The following is an 18,484-nucleotide window of genomic DNA, read 5'->3' as shown; positions in this document are numbered from 1 at the left end:
ACTGTCCCTTGCCTACCCCAATTCACTTTTTTTAATGCATCCCCCACCACCACTCAGCGTGGCAGTGGCAGGTTGACCTCCTACTTCTGCGCCCTTGCCCGTCATGTTGTTCCCTTGCATTGGAAAGCAATTTCCCATCTAGATATCCTCACCTTCAGAGGGATTTCTGTATTAAAACTAGATTTGGCTCCATTTCCATCGCACCCTAGAGCCTGGCAAGGTGTGATTATTAGTCAGTTATTTGCTGATGCAAAATTCACCACTCGATAATGTTGTTGCCAGCAGATGTGTCACTTTTGCGGGGGGGGGAGGGGGGGGGGGAAGTTTCTGGCTGAAAGCCCAAGCTTTGCCTCCCGCCAGTATAATTTTATCCCTGGCTTGCTCCTGGCAAGGATGATGCCACATGGAAATCCGGCACATGGGTCTGGTCTGGCACTCGAGCAACCAGCAAATGCCCAGCCCTGCCCGCTGAGGGTACCTGGGTGCAAATGGGACCCTTTGCCGCTGTCCTGGGCCAGCGGGCGTTCAGGTCTGGGTTTGCAAAGGCCTTTCCCCAGAGCAAAGCACCGAGGGGCAATGGCAGCAGCCAACCCCTTTCTGCTCACAAAACATTTTTTTTCGTACCAGATTGTGTGGTGTCCCACCAGCGGCTGCAGGAACTGCTCATTTGGGGATATTTCTTCTGTGCTTTTGTACCTGGAATTGGGGGTTGGGATGGCTGGTTTCATTCTGCTGCTCCTCACCTTGGAGTCTGGGCTAATTGCCTGGTCGGAGGCCATCTCAACATTTTTTAAAAGTCAACAGGCAGCCTCCACGGGCAAAATTTTCTCTGAATTAACTACAAGAAAAACATGACCTTATTTCCCACACGCCCTGCATCGCAGTGGCATTTCAGAGCCAGCATCCCGGCACGTGCCTCAGCCCGGGGTTAGGCTGCGGAGATTCCTCAGTTAGAGCCTCGCCTGGCCTTCACTTGCTCCAGGGAGGAGGTGAAAGCGCAGCCTGGCTGGGAGCAGGGCTCAGCACCGGGATGCTGTGGGAGCCAGCTGCTGGGGGGCTCAGCCCGGCAGAGCGGTCCCGGCTCTGGCAGGAGGCTCAGCGACCCAGGAGTGATGCTTGGCCATCGTCACCGCAACCCTTCCCAGGCGGCTTTGCCTGTGAAACACGCTGCGAACGCATCTGACCTTGTGCGCTCACTCAACACTTCTCATACTGCAAGCGGCACCCAGCAAATGAATTAATTAGAGCGTGAGCTGGGAGAAGCAGGACATAATTAAAGAGTATGCCTTGCCTTAGCACTGCCTGCCTTTGATTTCTGTCCCGCTTCATTTTTCTCCACTTACTTTTTTCATACTACAGAATGAAGCACACTCCCACCTTGCTGAGATTTTGGAAAGCTTTTAAGGAAGATTGCTGAGCCTTCAGAAACTTTAGTAAACCCCAAATTGGATTTTCATGCTGCAGAGAGTTCAGGGAAACACATTTATCTTTTAAGGAACTGCGAAAGAGAAGCTATTTAGAAAAGTCACATAAGCTGGCACTGGAAGCGGACACCTGACGGATCTGCGGTGGGGGGAGGACGCGCTGTGGGGCAGCAGAGGTAAGTACGCTCCACAGAAGGTGGCACCTGAATTGCCGGCTCTGCCCCCCCTACCCCTGCACACCCGGCCAGGGCTGCAGGGCTCACCGCGGTGGGTGCTGAGCCCGGCTCCGCACCGATGCCCGGCAGCTCTGCCCGGCCCTGCCCGTGCCTGGAGCAGCCGCTCGCTCCCTCCTCAGCCCCCACTCCTCCCGCGCAGCTGTGCTCACAAAAGCTCAATATATTTAGACACTGCTGCAGTTCCACATGCTTGAAATTAAAGAAAAGCTCTGCAAAGTGGTTTTTTCCTCCCGCTACTTCCTTCCCATCGCTGTTCTCCACCACCACAGCACTAGCTCTGGGTGAAACTGTAAGGATGGTAAATAAAACCTCTGCACAGATAAGACAACAACCCCTTTCAAAGCCCAGATCTATTTTAACCAGAAGAGCCCTTCTTGGTGGAACAGGCCTTATTTATATGACTTGTGATTACAGGGTGACTTTCACATTTCACTCTATTTGAAAACCAAATTGTAAGGCATATTGGAAGAAATGAGCTGACCCCTTGGGCACCTGCTCCATGAGCCCAGCTGGCACCGGACCGGGGGGCTGGAGGGGGATGCTGCAGCCACAGTGGGCTCCCAACGCGGGCACAGCCCAGATCCCTGCCTGCTCCTGCCTCCCCCAGGCAGCAGCACAGGAGCCCAGCACACCCAGCCACTTCCCTAAAGACTGCTTCCAGCACCCCGCACCAGCACCTCTGATCCCCGGGGAGCAAAGACACCCATTTAACATGGGGCACCCATCCCCGGGGGCTTCACGCTCCCAATGCCCCAGCCTTGCACCGCAGGAAGGTGGTCACAGCAAGAAAAACAGCCGTCTCCTTTCTACAGCATTTGGGTTTGAGGTTTTTACTTCGGTTGTTTGTCTCTTTTTTTTTTTTAAATATATTTAAGCATTCTTCATGTGAGCGGTTCAACTGCCATCAAAGAAATTACTCGCATGAGTAAAACCATCATGAGTTGTCCAGCCCCTCACGCACGCTCTGACTTGGTAGCTGAAGGCCAGCAGCAGCGTACTAAAGCCTGCAGGAACTGCAGCATCACTATGGGACCTGCAGGGCCAGCACATACATGCTGCAGTGCTTGTAGATGCCCTTTTCAATAAAATATTGGTAAGATAAAATATTGACAAGATATTCTTTAGTTTTCAAATTGGTACGGAACAGAAATAACAAGATATACACACACCGAATAGAATAAAATCTGCCTAGAGCCCAGGCAGATTGCCATCCCCGGAGACGGGAGCTCTGACACTCGGAGTTCTTGGGGGCATTCACAGACATCTCAGACGCGGTCTCCGCGGGCTGTCCCTCACAGGGATCAGGTCATATCAGAAGGATTTTGTGCATTAAACCCTCATACAGTCCCACTCGAGTGTCACGGGAAAGCACCACCTCCCCACGGGCAAGCACCTGGGCTGATGCACAGAGCTGTTACTCACACGGGTAAGGGCTCCTGCCGTGAGCAGTCTGCAGGACCCAGCGCAGGCGGGGGCTCTGAGAAAGCACGCTTCCCCCGCCACACGCTGAAATGCTACCACTGCTCCAGGGCGCGTGGGGCTGCAGTAAGTGTGGTGGCTGTGGAGTTTACTCACCCAGCCCGAGGCACGAGACTCTCAATCCGGATTTTCCAAGGTTTCTGAAAAGAAAAGAAAATAATTAGAAAAACATTGTTAAAAACTCAGGGAACACACAACTTAACCCCATGGGAAACCAGTGGCCAGAGAAGATGAGTCCCTGCTTTTGTCCAAGTCATCTGTTTTCCTCCAGAAGAGACAGAGCATCCCTCAGCCAGCGTGCTGGCCACCCAGTTTGGGGACAGGTGAGTGACCTGCCATCATCCTTCGCCTCACCAGGCTGGGGGGAAACGCTGAGCACTCACGGGATTGTGAATAAACCCAAATACATTCAGATGTATCTCACATCCAATGTCATTTCGTGTCCCATGAGTAAGGCACGCACGTGCCCTGCACTTTCATCATTGTTTAGTATTCATTGTGATAACACCTATTAAAGTATTCACCTTATTCAGCTTCATTTTTTTTTTTAATTCACCCTCACACTTGCCAGAACATTCACACCCATCCCAGCAGACCGTGGTCCAGCTACCACCGTGGTGCCCAAGCTCCTGGATCCCCCCCAACGAAAAAGCCCACAGCTTCCCAGCCCGAGGGGAGGCAGTGCCTCCATCCCCGGCACCGGCTGCTTTTCAGCATCAGCAACATCAAGTTATTACCTTTCTTCCCACCTCCCAGCGCCGGGCTGGAGACAAGATAATTAGCCCTGAGGCCATGAAATGTGCCATACATTAAACCCCTACCCTAACTTAAACCTATCGCTGCAGTACAAAAACCCTTTTAATTATACCCTCCTGCTTTAACCTTTATATTACAGCTAGATCTGTGCAATTTTTTTGCCAGATCAAGGTATTAATTTAGGGACCATCTATCTACCTTCTACTACAAAGCACCACAAACAATCACTGCACTTTGTGCTGCTCCTGATGAATTATTTAAAACCAGATCGAAAAAAAAAATTAAAAAAAAAAAAGGAGGAAAAGAAAGAAAGAGCCCTGCTCACTCGTGGGCAGGGGACACTGAAAGGAGTCACACAAAACAGCCGACATTAGCACAGGTCATGCCACGCTCTGTCATCTCTTTCTCTTTTTACACGCTTGATTTAGTGGCCATTTCAGATGTTCACTCATATGGCACAATTGCCAGTGTCAGAAAGCAACCGAAGGCATCCCCAGGGAGGTCAGGAAAGCCAGCCTGACTCCAACAAGCAGGCCTTGGAGCTGGGGTGTCGACCCACCCGCCTCTCCCCAGGGCCCGTAATGCCTCTGCCATACCCAAAATTTCGTGCTGCTGATGGGAATTTAAAATTTCAGGAGTGAGAGGAATTTATCCTCAAGTAGCTATTTGAAAAGCTACAGCTGCATTTCCAGCACCACGAGCCCCTGGGCTCACAGCATGGCTGGGGCAGGCACTGACCTGATTTTTTTTTCTTTTCTATTTTTTTCTTCTTATTTTTTTATTACTTGAATGAAAGCACAGCTGGACCTTTACATACCCAAGCCCATCCATGCACAGAACAGCACAAATGATGCCAATCCTCCCCTGCTCGGCAGCACAAAGCGTAACCCTTGGCAAGTTCAAAGGCAAATACTCGGCAGCCGCCTGCGCGCTCCAGACGGAACTACAACACTCCTGCCAGGAAAAGAGGAGCCTGGGCTCACGGGATTGGGATTTCCATGTTCCTTCTGGAGACAACCCCCCTGCCGCATAACGCTCTTTGGAGAAGTCAAGTGCTACTGTGCATTTCCAAACAGTTTATATTTATTTTGTAGAAGAGTTTTTTTTAAGTCCCATTTCTCACAGACCTATTCTTTGCTTTTCAAAGTCCAGCTCTGCCGCTGGGCGGGCATGTGGCTGCGAGGGCACAGTGTGGCCGTGGGGCTCTGCCTCTCTCTGCACGGGTATAAATATATATACACACATAGACACCCTTTACATATATATATACCCTTTATATAAACCCCCTATATATACATATGTAAATGCATACATATATGCACATACACACAGAGTGTGATTGAAACCCAGTGGTAACTGCGTGCAGTTATAGGGTTCGTCACTCCCCCAGCAGCAGGCTCTCAGCCAGGACCTGGCTGGCTGTCCTGCCCTCCATCCCCACAGGTCCCATGTTCCCTCAAGCCACATCAGGGCTCACCCCTTCATACATGGGAGATTCTGGGGGGAAAGCACACACAGAGGGACCCAGTTTTGCTCTGGAGAGCGATAACCAGTTCTTTGCAGACTCTGGTGCACCAACAAACCTGGACAGAATTATTGTGTTTGGATTTCCAAAGCTGTCCTTACCATTTACTTAGCACACGTGCCCTGGGTACTTGGAAAATGTTAGGCCTGTAGTAAAAATCCAACACTGAAAACACAGAGTCTTTGCAGCGCAAGATCAGCTTGGAAGCTGCTTGGAAGCTCAGGGGAGGTTGCTTGAGCCCATGGTCCAGCCTAGAGAACGTCACCAAATTGCAGCCCCCAGCTACTACCATCATTCCCAGCCCTCCACTTGCCTGCAGCCATTTCACTCAATTAACAGGTCTAATTAACGGGTGTGCAGCTTGAAAGCAAAGGCCACAGCAGCATATGGAGCTACAAAACCAGCTAAAAACTTGGCCAGCTTGGGATGGCTCACCTCCCAGCACGGACCTTGTGCTGTCTAAAAGCACACAGCCACTGATTTGATTACTGGCCCTACAGCAGAGAGCAAAGTGTCTGAAAGAGCGAGAGTTCTTGAGACCTGGCTCTCCTCTACTCCCCTAAGAAAAACACCCTAAAACCCACCAAAAATCCCACCAAGCGAAAATATATATATGTATGCATTTACATCTGTTTCGCAGCCTCCAGGTGTGTGTACACGTGAAGATATGCTACACACACATGTGCATGTATATATAGATATACACACCCAGATATATACAAGCACACATGCCCAGAAGCTGCAAGTTTGCCAAATCAAGTCAGTGGTTGGTTTCTAAGTAACTGGAGAGAAATAGCCCTTTGTGCTTCTGCCGCACTAATTCCCAGGTCCGAGACAACTCAGCCGCTCAGCGCTGAGCCGGCGCGGCCCATGCACGGTGCTGGGAGCAGTGCCCGGGGTAGCGATGGGGACCGAGGCGAGCAAGCGTGACTGCGATGGAACCCAGGGCGTGCTGCCGGCACGGGCTGAGCATCCTCCCCAGGCTGAGCTGCCGGAGCGCCTGTGCCCACTGTGTGCAGGGGCCTCCGAGGGATGGGGGGGATCAGCTGGGAAGGTGGGGTCCCTGCCGTCACCCTCCTGAGACGTCACAGACAGCTTGAGGTTTGCTGGGCCAGTGGTGGAAGCTCTCAGCACTATTTTCAAGGCTAGAAATGATCTTTTTGTATTTTATATTTATATTTAATTTTATAATTGTATGAGTTGGCCCTCAGCTATTGCTGAGCTGACACCCCTGGGGGATGCTGAAGCCCCTGGCCAGCACTGTAGGGAGGCCATTGCCCTGACAGCCCAAGGTCTGTCTCACCAGATCCAGTGTGGTGCTCCACACCCACCCGTGGGCATCAGTGCATGGGATGTGGCAGCTGGGCTCAGCCATGTCCCACCGGCAGTGCTTGGCTCCAGGTGGAAAGAGGAAGATGGTGTCTTCATACATCCTTTTGTTCGTAGTTATAGGCCAGCGCATCAGCATTATTGCCCTGGTCATCTGCCTCTGGTGCTTGCTAATGCCAGGCGGGGAGGAGACAGAGTTCCCCCACAGACAGCGTGAGCAGTGGTACCCGACATCCCACTTGTGCCACAGCCAGTGCCAGCAGTGCTATTTGCTGCTGTTACAGTCCTGAGCAGGTTATTCCATCTCTGAGCCCCGACCTTGCCTGCCTGGAGCAGCCCAGCCCGCCTCCCAGATACCTGGCACTGCCACTGCTCCTGGGGGTTTATGCTGACACTATTGAATCACTCTTCCAGGAGGGAAAAAATAAAAAAAGTTCTTTTCAAATTGGAAGTCAGCACTGCTGAGGGATGAAGTAGCCATTAAAAAGGACATTGCAAAACCCTCCAGTCTCTCAGGATCACTTTGCTAACCTAGAAGCAGCTGATTAAAAATCAGCTCTCTTATACATGCCTTTTTTTTTTTTTTTTTTTCCATTAGCACAGCTATCTTGTTTGTCCTCTCGCTGGTATTTAGCTTCCCTTGCACTTTGCAGAAGTGGAGCCATTGCACTGCTCCTCACAAATCACTGCCCAACCCCACCATGCAGAGCAGCACCAGTTTTATCTGCTGCTGTACCTGGCTGCCTGGGTGATCTGCAGCCGTGCAGCTCAGCATGGTTCAGTCCAGCACCCCGTCCCCGCAGCCTGCCAGGCACCTTCCACACTGTTTCTAGGTGCCAACCTGAAACTGCCTTCACTTTATCCCAAACTTGTACCACAAGCAACACTCAGAAGTATTCAACATCCTGAATTCTTTTAAAACCAAAGCCTAAAGGCAAATGCTGCCGCACCAGCACGATGCTTAGCCATAGCCCAGGCTCTGGCAGAGCCAAAGGCAGCTGAGCCCGGCTGCCAGAAAAGCCTCCTGGGGAGATGGGATGGGGAAAGGTGCACAGGAGTGGGGATGCACAAGGGAGGCAGCTTTGCGGCAGGGGCATCATGCAGCCTGCTCAGTGCCCACAGCAGGAGCTGTGCAAGCCTCAGAAGCACCCTGGCCACAGAGACCTTTAATAAGGGACATCTGTAGCCATGCTCGTCACACCGAAGGCCAGAGGACACTAACTTACTTTCTGAAGGGAAGGGACACACCACGCTGCTTCTGCTGATTGCAGCTCTATGAAAGGCGTATTTTAAACTTAACTTTAAATCTTCCCAGTTACCTTCTCCAGGGAGCAGAATCAGGGCAAGTGAGCACACCACAGCAGCATTGCCCCTTGCCGGTGCCTGGGGACAAGCAGAGCAGGAGACAGTGAAAGATGTGGGTACACAAAGCCCCCCAGGAGCCCAGCCTTGCATGCCAGGTTAACATGGCTCTTTTTCCCTGGCATAAAGCAAAGGTGACATTTTCCCTACGCAGCCAGGAGCTTGAGCCAAAACAACTGTCCCCGCAGCACTGGTGGCTTTGCCAGATTGCGCCAGGCTAACGACCACGGGAGATGAATGCCTGATTCATTGAAAACACAGCTTGCAGCTCAGGGATGTTGTTAAAAATACACCAAGGTACCAAAACAGCACACAGGGAGAGATGACATTTCCCTTGCCTAGGCTTTTCCAAGTAGAAGGCTCATCCATTTCCCAAGGAAGCGTGGTATTTGGCAGCGTTTGATGGGCAGCACTGCTCCAAGATGCTGGCATCCATGGCAGCATCCATGTACCAGCAGCCTCCAGGAGCAGCTGCTGCTGCTAAATGCCAGCCAACACCATGCAAACAACCAGGCAGCACGTGCAAACGGCCCCAGCAGGGAAAGGCTGGGAAGGAGGCGTTAGCCCAGCGCCTGCCGGAGCTGGGAGCCCACAGCCAGCCGGGAATGGCACCTTCCTGCTGGAAAGGAGCAACCCAAGCAGCGGGATCCAAGCCCACAGCACAGCCACAGGACTGGTTACTGACCCCTCTGCCACCTGGCAGGTCTTCACCAAGAAAATAAAGTTTGGTTTTTCTCACTAGTGGAGAGTGTTGCACATAAAACACCTGCGCCTGCTTCTTCTTCATCCTCCTTTATCACCCTCAGGCTCACAGCTGTGGTTCCCAGCATTGTAGGGATTTTGCCTAGGATGAGTTTGGGGGTTTTTGCCTGGTGGTCCAGCAGGCAGCCCCCCAGCTGAGCAGGCACCAGGCCTGCAGGTGAAGGGGTTATTGCATCTGCACAGGTTGGCTTTGCTAGAAACACGCAGCTAAATGAGAAGCCATTCTGTGAGACAGGTGCCGGGGCTGACCCCAGCCAGCGCAAGGGTGTGGAGCCCAGCTGCCATGGGCACAGCCAGCATCCAGCCCTGTGTACGTGCTCAGGGCTGCAAAAGCCTTCAGTTCCCCAAAGATGGGGGGTGAAAAGAAAAATAGCATTTTGCTTGTTAGCCACTTTGCTGTGAGCAAAAGCATGGGCAAATCCTAGAGAGAGAGATCAGATTTCTAACGATGGGTAAGAGCTTGTTACAGGTCTGAGGAGACAGGGTTTGACACGAGAAAGTCAAAGAGTGACACGAAGGGAAGAGAGGAAACTCATGCGTTCTGCAGAAATGCAGAGGGACGAGAGCAACAAGAGGCATCTGGAGTAAAGCCTGGCAGTAAAAGGGCAGGGAAAAAAAATTAATTTTTCAAGAGTCTCAGGAGCAAAGGAGGGTGAAATCCATTCCCAGAGGACTTATTCCTTGTAATGTGGCCATGTAGGAAGATTAGGTTATGTCTGAAACATGAATTTTAGTTAACAAGAGAAGAATCCAAGGTTTAAAATTGAGATGAATATTTGGCGATGAAAAGTGAGACTAATTTGACTGTGCAGCGATCCTAAACTCATTTAACTCCCTCCTAGGAAGGATATTTGATGAGAATAACATCCTAGAGCGCTGCAAGCTACCTGCAAGTCTGAAGTCATTCCTGAAATTATAAAGAAGGAAGACTTACAAGTCAGCTGGAACGTTTTCCCCTTATTGCTGGTTTTGCTATTAAAAGCGTTACTCAAGCTACCCTGCAATCTCCCTAACAGCCCCAGGGTGAGCGTGGGCATCGCTTCATCAGCCTAAACCTGCACGTAACAGCAGAATACAAGTAGGGGTTAATTGTGCAGGATTTCTCTATACAGATAGACTTGGAACTCGTTACAAATTGGGGTTTCACAGGCTCTCCCTGAGCTTGCAGGGACGGGCACACAGTGGCTCAGGCTGCAAGGGAAAGGGGCACGAAGGGCACTGCCACACCAGCCCCGTGGCAGGGCTTTCCCGTTCTCTAGGGGTAACAGCTAGGCTTACCTTGCAAAGCCCAGCCCGGCAGAGGCGTGGGTGCAGCCCGGGGTGCAGGGTGCCATCCCTCTGTGCAGGGACAGCCCTTCCCAGCTGCTCGGCGATCCCCCAGCTCACCAGCTCCTCCTCTCAGACCGGCTCCACCATTTTCCTACTGGGGAATCTCTGCAGGATTTAACCAAAGCTTTTTATTTCCTCTATCCCACTCCACTGTGCTGCTAGGAAAGCCTTTTCACTGGAAGAGCTATTTGAAAATCTCTTCCAGGCCTCCTCTGCTTAAGCCCGTTGTCGGGGTGGGTTTCTTAAGTAATATTAAACCATTTCTTGCTGAAAAAAACCCAGTCTTTGCCTGTGATGCTGTGGTCCCAATTAATTCCCAGGATGTGTGGAGGGCAGCCGGTTGTAATCCCACGGTCGTTAAGGGCTTGCCTCACCGAGCTGAGGGAAACCTTTTTGAGAGACATTGCACTTGATGCGAAGCACAGCATCCTTGCCAGCAGTGCCCAGCCTCGCCCCACCGAAGCCTCATGGGCTGCCCAAGACCTGCAAGCCCCCATCCTCCTCCCTCTTGTGCTCACCCAACGCCCCCTTCATGGCTTTTATGGTAACTTTTAGTTCCGTTATTTCCTCAGAAGGGTAAATGCTGACAGCGCAGTCCAAGCTGAACGAGACCAAAAGGAACATATGATTTACACGTATACATATACACACACCTCGCAGGCAGCGACTCCTGCCCCGTGCCCCCCCGTGCCTTTCTGAGCGGGTCACGGGTGGCATAGCCAGGCTGAGCCATCCACCCCTGCCGTGCGGCCGGCAGAACCGGGAGCTTTAGGAGGGACGTGAGCAGGGGTGGGTGGGATGAGCCCGGAGCAGAGAGCTCCCAGGAGGAGCAGGCACAGGGATCCCAGGGAGCCATGAGAAACGAGAGGAAAGCTGGAGAGCTTTTGGAAAGCCATGGGGGCCCTGGGGAGGACAAGGCTTAGCTCTGGCAGAAGGTATTCAGAGAGAAGATTTGGTTAAACGGAAACAAACCACCATGGTGACATCTTTATGGCTATCCATTGATGAGGCAGCACATCACAACCTTGAACACCTCGTGACACCCCCAGACCTGGCACCCCTCCAGTGATGCACCTGGCTGTCAGCAGAGGGGCAGGTCCCCGTTTTGTAGCTGAGCACCTCAGTCTCCCACGGGACAAGCAATAGCTGGACGCCCTCCGAGCTGGGCTCTGTGCAGCCGGGCAGCTGCAGGACAGGGCTTTGATTAAGTGCCTAACAGCTCTTGCACCTGAAGCCCCACATTTGCATCAGTGCCAGGTACCTCCTGCAGGCATTGGGGTAGAGCAGCCCCCCAAAACTGTGCACAGTGACACCCACACCCTCCCACGCTGCTGGCAGGGCACCTATCCCCAGCAGCTGAGCATCACCGTGAGCCACAGCTGGGTCTGCCACCAGCACCATGCACGCAGCAGCATGGCACGCCAGCACCTGGTTGGCTCTGGGGGGTTCAGAGTTGACAGCCTCTTTAATAAAAAGGTGGAGAAAGCAGGGGAGAAAAGCTGTCTGCAAAGCAGCCCATACCATATGGCAGGAATGGTATTTGCCTCCTGTGGCACAGGGCAAAAAGCAATTGTAATTACTCACTTCTAATTAATTCCAGTGTAGGGGAATTGGTAAGAGAGCTCATCAATGGCAGCAAACACCAGGCTGCAGGGAGCTATAAGCAGCCACCAGGCTTGGTCCCTGTGCCCAGGCAGGTACTTTCCCCACCCCTCCTGAGCCACATCCAGCAAGACAGGGCCCCAAAAACACAGACCCAGCTCCCCCAGTACCCCAACAGGAGAAAAGCACCTACCCCAGCACCCAGCCTTGGTACAGAGAAAATGCATTTCACCTTGCATTTCAACAAGCAGTGACGAAGAGCACCCTCTTCTTTAATCCAACCTTTACCATTAATCTTCCAGCACCACCCCCAGCATCACCCAGGTACCAGATGCTTCCTATAGCACGTGGCTGGCAGATCAGCAGCTTGAGGCCCATCACAAGTCCCCTGCACAGAGACACAGCCAGCTGAACTAGCATTTATCACCTTCCCTGCAGGGATTTATGGTCTGAGACACCTGTGCTCATTAATCAACCCATTAACCTACACGTGGTTCCTCCTATTGTTAAGGGACAAAGCAATTATAAGAAAATATAGCCTGGTTATCCAGGTGGGAGATTTGTTTCACTGCTGCCCTTCATCATCTGGGGAGAGTCTGGGTTAGGTCACTTCCATTTACACACAGCCAAATCAGTCCAAATCCTTCCTTCCCACTGCAGGGCTGCCATGCCATCGGGTGTCCGGGCCCGCATCCCCCTCTGCCTCCATAACCCCCCGCGGCGCCAGCAGCCTGCGGAAGGGGATGCGGCTCCTGTTCAATCCAAAGCCATCTGCCTCCACGTACGCGTGCGCTTCACCCGGTGTCTGACAGCCGGCTGAGCTTACCTGCTGCGTTTCATGAATGTGCATTTTTAGTGCTTCAGCAAAGCTAAAGCTGAACCCAGCCAAGATCCCAGCTGGGATCAGCTCTGGGTGCTGACAGTCCCCCGGACCCTGCATCCAGCCAGCTGGGAAATATCTCCAAAACAGTGGTGGAGGCTAAAAACAAAGAGTTTAAGATTTTAAAGCAGTGACAGTTGGGTTGCTTGGAAGATGAAGCTGCCGAGCAGCTTTGCTTCAGTCTGAGGTGTGCTGAGCAAACCCTGCTTTAAGCTTATCTACTTCCAGTATTCCCATCTGTACAATGGGATCAGGATAACCATCCTATCTGTCTGGCTATCCACCCATCTGTTTATCTCTCTATCTGCCTGTCTATCCCTCTCTCTATCCATCTATGTATCTATCCATCTATCCACCCATTCATCTCTCCAACCGTCCATCTATCCAGCCATCCATCCACCTATCTATTCACCTACCCATCTATCTCTCCATCGATCCATCTGTTTTTCTGTCCATCTATCTCTCTATCCATCTATCCATCCATCTATCTATCCATCTATCCATCCATCTGTCCATCTATCTGTCTATCAGAAATGACAGACAGAAAGTGTGAGAGGTTTTTCTAAGGAAAAACATAAGTTTTAAATAAAATCTCTGCAATAACACATACAATGACTAAAACATTTTTGACTCCACACCCACAGAAGAATCATCAGGCTTAGGAGAGCTCTACAGAAATCAAGATAATGCTGTTTTTGGCTTGTTCCAACCCCAGTTTAATTGCCCTGTGTCGGTGGTTTTGCCCACAGAAGCCAACTTCTACCAGAAGCGCAAAGCCGAGCGGATGGCTACTGCACGGGACCGGTGGTGGGTGACCCCCAGGACCCCATTTCACAAGCCCCGGGGGCTGCCAGGGTGGGCCGGTGGGTGTGGATCCCAGGGCCGTGGGGGCTCTGCTCATCCCCCATGTGGGCACTGCTGGCTGCGGGCGCCCACACCGCAGTGCCCACGGCCACACCGACAGCCTCGGCACGAGGGAGGTGTGCGGAGGATGCCAAACCTGGTGCTCCCCAGGCATTTCTAAGTATTCCAGCGTGTGGAAAACATGCAGAGAGCGATAGATGGGGGAAGGAGGTGGGAGGGGAGAGAAGGGCTTTGAATGGAGCAGAGGGAGTCGGGAAGGGCACAAAGACAGCCTCGGCGAGAGGCATCGGCACCTCTAGGTGCAGAGACCTCCACATGGGCGTCTTCATGGATGTCCTCCACCCCTGCTACAGAAAGGAGGGGCTAGGGCACCCCAAGCATGGCATAGCCCCCCGAGCACGCCTGCACGCACCCTCCTGGGTGTGGGGAGAGCCCCAGGGCCACGATACAGCACCCCCATTCTGATTAAGCAAAACTGGGGAAACTATGACAAGGTTTTCCTGCATATAAACTGCGGATAGTTTGGCTTATTGCTACAAAAAACGTAAAAAAAAAAGTCACTGTTCCTGAAGCTGGTGGTGGGAAAAACAACGTTGCTTAGAAACATCCCCTTTAGTGCTCCAGAACCATTCCTTTCTGCACAGAAAATGAATAAAATATGTAATTTGTTCCCTGAAAAAAAAGAGGCAGTTTCAAGTAACAACAAAAACCCGATGAAACAGAGCCCTTTCCAATTGCCCTCTCCCACTGCAGCACATTCAGTGTCCTTCGCCTGCGACCCGTGGAGTGGGGAACAGCAAAGTGCCATACGGGGGAGCCTGGCCTTCATGCTTCTGCTTGCTCCAGACCATATGAAACCCTCTTAGGTTTGGCTGCTGCTTCCCAGGATGATGAATCCTCCTTATCACAGCCTGCTTCCCTCCCCACTCAAATGCTGGAGGGAGCTGCCCTGCACCCTGGAGCAAAGTGAGCTGGTGACAATCACGAACCCCAACCTCATCCCTGGTGCTTGCATTAAAATGGGCAACAAGGAGCAGCTGTGGCTCCCTGAATTTCCCCAGCTGTACCCAGCAAGGTGGGGTGGCACACCTGTCCCTGCCCCATGGGGAAGGGGCTGTTCTTTGCACCTGCAGGGTCCCCAGGGCACAGGGTGCTCTGTGCAAACCAGCGCGACGTGGCAGGGAGCGAAGGGACCAGGAGGAGAGGGGCCACCCCGCTCCTGCCCAGTCGAACTCTCCTCCCCACCACCACCGAGCCTTTTCTGAGCCTTCCTGCTGCAAGTGTCCAAGCTTTGGGTGACATTGCTCTCAGGTGCCCCCAGAGCTGGGAAGTTGGTGAGATCTACCCCTCCAATGCGACCCTACCGATGGCGTGTGCAGGGCTTTTGCTCCTCTGAACAACCCCTGAGACACACGTGCAGGCAGCTCCTTAGCCTGGCCGTGCCAGACCGGAGCGCGGCGCGGACACGGCACAGCTCGGCTGAGCACAGACACTGTACTTCTGGGTGGTGTGGGAAAACACAACATCTCCACGTCTCCTCACAAGCTTTTAGGGTGAGCCGTCAGCATCTCCTTGGGCTCCTGAGCTCCCTGCCTCACCCCGGGAAGATGCTCAGCTCTTCCTAAAATCACAGCCATGTGAATGCTATTCATCACGATTCATCGGGCTGCAACAGCCCCCAGTGCATAAACTTAAGTCTTGCTGTGAACCGAGGTGAGGTAACACGGAGGTGTTAATTCTCTCCTTTCATTAACCTGGATGGTTTCCTGCTTTTAAGGCTGGATTTCATTTTGCTTCATCAGCTCAAAAAGACCTGCAGATTTTAGACAATCAGTGGCTGCCCCTCTAGCAAGCTCTGATGGCTGGAGGTTGTCTCTAAGTGGTGTGGGTAGGAAAAGAGAAAAATAATGGTTTCTGTCTCCCATTTTGCGAACAAAACACTTCACAACACGCACAGCAGTTTCCACTAAATTACCACCCGTATTAGCAGTAATTGCAGTGATGCAGAATCGCAGCTTTCACTGTTTTATGTATTTTAAACCTGTTCACACGTGCCGAGATAACAAAGCGAGGAAGGTCTGTGTGCGCCGGGACACCTACACGCCCTGGGCAAGCGTTGCTTACAGGCAGGTACAAATCACTGTATGCTGCTTCACTGTGGGTAATGCTACAAAACCCAGCGCAATGCCTCACGAGCCACCTTGGCCACTTTCAGGTGATGCTTTCAACTTTGCCTGGCAAGCCAGTCACGTTCTACTTAGAAAACTGTTTATTGCAGATTGGGATTTGAAACCTTCCAGGTAGTTGTAGAGAGTGAGAAAGTCCCCCCTGAGCCCCTTTTCTTCAGGCTGAGCACCCCCAGCTCCCCCAGTCGCTCCCCATCAGACTGGTGCTCCAGCCCCTTCCCCAGCTCCACTGCCCTGCACTGGCCACCCTCCAGCACCTCTACACCCTTCCTGTTCGCCCTCAGAAATATTCCCTGTTTCTAAATGGAGATTGTTTCACCCTATTATGAGTTGAAAGACCACCCGAGCCACTCCGTGCAGGCATGTCGGAGGATCACGGAGGCTCCTGGCAGCATGCGTGCCTCCCAGCAGCGGCCCAGGGGGATGGGGCAGCTGTGGAGCATCCCCTGGGAAAGCCCCCGCTGCAGTGCCGGGCAGGCTGGAGGCAGCGCGGGCAGGCCAGGCACGGGCGCTTTCGCCCACCACCTGGCAGGGACACCCCGGCCAGGACAGACCTGTGGTGCCTGGCTGTGCCCGTGGCACCTGGCTGTGCCTGTGCCCAACCGCCCGTGGCCACGGGCTCTTCGAATGCTCAGACCAAGGCACCGCACCTGAGCCATGGCGCTGTTGTGGGCAGAGGTCAAGGGCACCTTCAAGCAGAAAAGCTGTGGCAAAACCAGAAATAATCCAAAGATAATCCAAAAAAATTTTGTGCAAAGCATCAAATCTCAGGAAATTTTTAACTATTTTCAAGTGATAAGAAGGGTAGATGAATGTGCAAAGCTGTAGAAGAAGCTGGACCAGCATAGATAGCCCAACAGATATCCGAGCAAGCTGAAAATGCAGATCTATTCCCCTGGCTGAGCACATGCGCTCTTAAATTTGCTTTAACGTTCAATCCTACACTTGCAGTGCTTGACCGTGCTTATGTTTGCTGCTTTGCAGACTGCTTTGTAACCTCTTCTACCCAAGACGTTATAGAAATAACAGAATTTGATTTGAACCACGCGTGCCTGCAGCAGTGTGGTGAAGTGCGCCCGGAGCAGCACTGCTTTTCTAAGCTGTTCCTGAGTGGAAGTGGATGGACAACGCCGTCCCAGGTGCACTGCTGAGCACCACCCGGCACTGCAGCAGTGATGTTAAGTATTAGGTCAACGATACAAAATAGGAAAACCCCTGCTGCTGGTGGAATAACCACAGAGGCAAAATGGGACAGTACTGATCGGCTGAAAAACAGCAGCGGTGAAGCCAGGAGGTGGGTCCTGGGCAATGAAACGTCCGGCTCAGGTGCAGGAGGGCAGCCAGCCTAGGCATGGACAGCACGAGGGGACAAGCAGGTGCCCAAAGAGCCATTTCTTGGCTCCCTTCACACTTCCCAACTCATCTTCTGTTCTCGTAGGGCCACCGGGTGTGTAGGTGGTTGCTTCAGCTGAAATTCCCCAGAATTTTTTTTTGGCTACATCCTCAGAAAAGTTGCAGATGACGCATTAAAATGTAGATAAGGCAAAATAGATGGGCCGCAGCCAAGCGCAGGGGCTGCCGCGCGTGGCTCTGGCAGACGTGCCGGTGTGCTCAGCCTCCCCGCACGGGATCTGTGCCATGACCGAGGCTCCGGCATGCGACGCTCCTGCCCACTCCCTCCCTCCTGCCCGGGCGCCCGGCGAGCCTGCAGAGAGCAGCCCGCGGGCAGCTGGGTGCCAGCACCGCAGCAGAGCCACGTGCCACCCCAGGCTGCAGCTGGCCCCGGGGACACCCTCTCGCCGCAGCCGGACAGAAATGCTTGCGGAGAGTTGGCTGCGAGGGCAGCAGCTGTGCGTCCCTGCTCCCTGCCAGGGAGAGTGGGTGGGGGTGGGGGTGCCAGAGCGGGGGCAGCACTGGCACTGGTGTTCCCAGCGGAATAACTCCTCCGGGGGCCCTGATCCCAGCAACCGCATCCGGGGATGCTGCGCAGCCCACGGCTCTCCTGCCCCCACCGCGTTTCATCAGCTGTTGGACCCGAGGATGAAAGAGGGGAAAAGAAAAAATATTTGCCATTCTGCAGTGATGCTTTTAAAGTGCAGAATTTCAAGTGTCTGAGGGAATTATGTTATCTTTGGGGGAAAAAAAATATCTTCAGTTCCTAAGGGACTTGAATGAATCAAGCTATTTCCAGAAATAAGGGAGGACTAGGGAGCTCTGCATCACACCTGGGTACAGGCTCATCCACAGCTTCCCCATCACCCTCCAGTGGTACCCAGCCCTGCAGTGCTACAGATCTCAGAGGGCTGGGCAAAGACCCAGCAAACCTGGAGCGTGTGCCTCACCCTGTTGCGCTGATCATGTTGATTCCACTTCACACTCGCAGGAAATTAGTAAGCAAATCGTACCTGGTTTGTGCAGGGTGCTGACTCTACTGTCACTAGTCAACACCTCCCGTAGGGCTGTAAATAACAGATGCCATTTTCTCTCATTTCTGTACTACCTCAGACTGAAAGAGGAAAAATAAAAAATGTAAAAGCCTGTCACTGATTTTTCCTTCCCCATCCATTGACCCACCTTGGAAAGTATTAGTCATTAAGCTGAAGTGATTGAATAAGCTGAAACTGGAAAACATGTGTTTTCTCCACAGGCAGGAGAGGCTAATTCTGAGAGAATCGCAAGACTAACTAACGAGCAGGACCCCAAGCAGTCTGGGATGAAGGCTGGGTGCTCAGCGCAGCCAGGAGCATCCA

At 52.6% G+C, this 18,484-nt stretch overlaps 1 protein-coding gene across 7 annotated transcripts in view; it reads right to left on the bottom strand.

The window, feature by feature from the left end:
• Positions 1-18,484, bottom strand: part of KCNAB1 (potassium voltage-gated channel subfamily A regulatory beta subunit 1) — an 88,131-nt gene that overhangs the window by 25,325 nt on the left and 44,322 nt on the right. For all 7 annotated transcript variants that reach the window (XM_080410246.1, XM_080410252.1, XM_080410247.1 and 4 more), the window contains exon 2: positions 3,236-3,279. In XM_080410246.1, the coding sequence (XP_080266372.1) occupies positions 3,236-3,279 (44 nt within the window). The remainder of the gene's footprint in view (positions 1-3,235; positions 3,280-18,484) is intronic.

Source organism: Falco punctatus (genome assembly GCF_963210335.1).
Source record: "Falco punctatus genome assembly, chromosome: 13".
NCBI classification, from domain to species: Eukaryota; Metazoa; Chordata; class Aves; order Falconiformes; family Falconidae; genus Falco; species Falco punctatus.
This window is presented reverse-complemented; position numbering and strand designations above follow the sequence as displayed.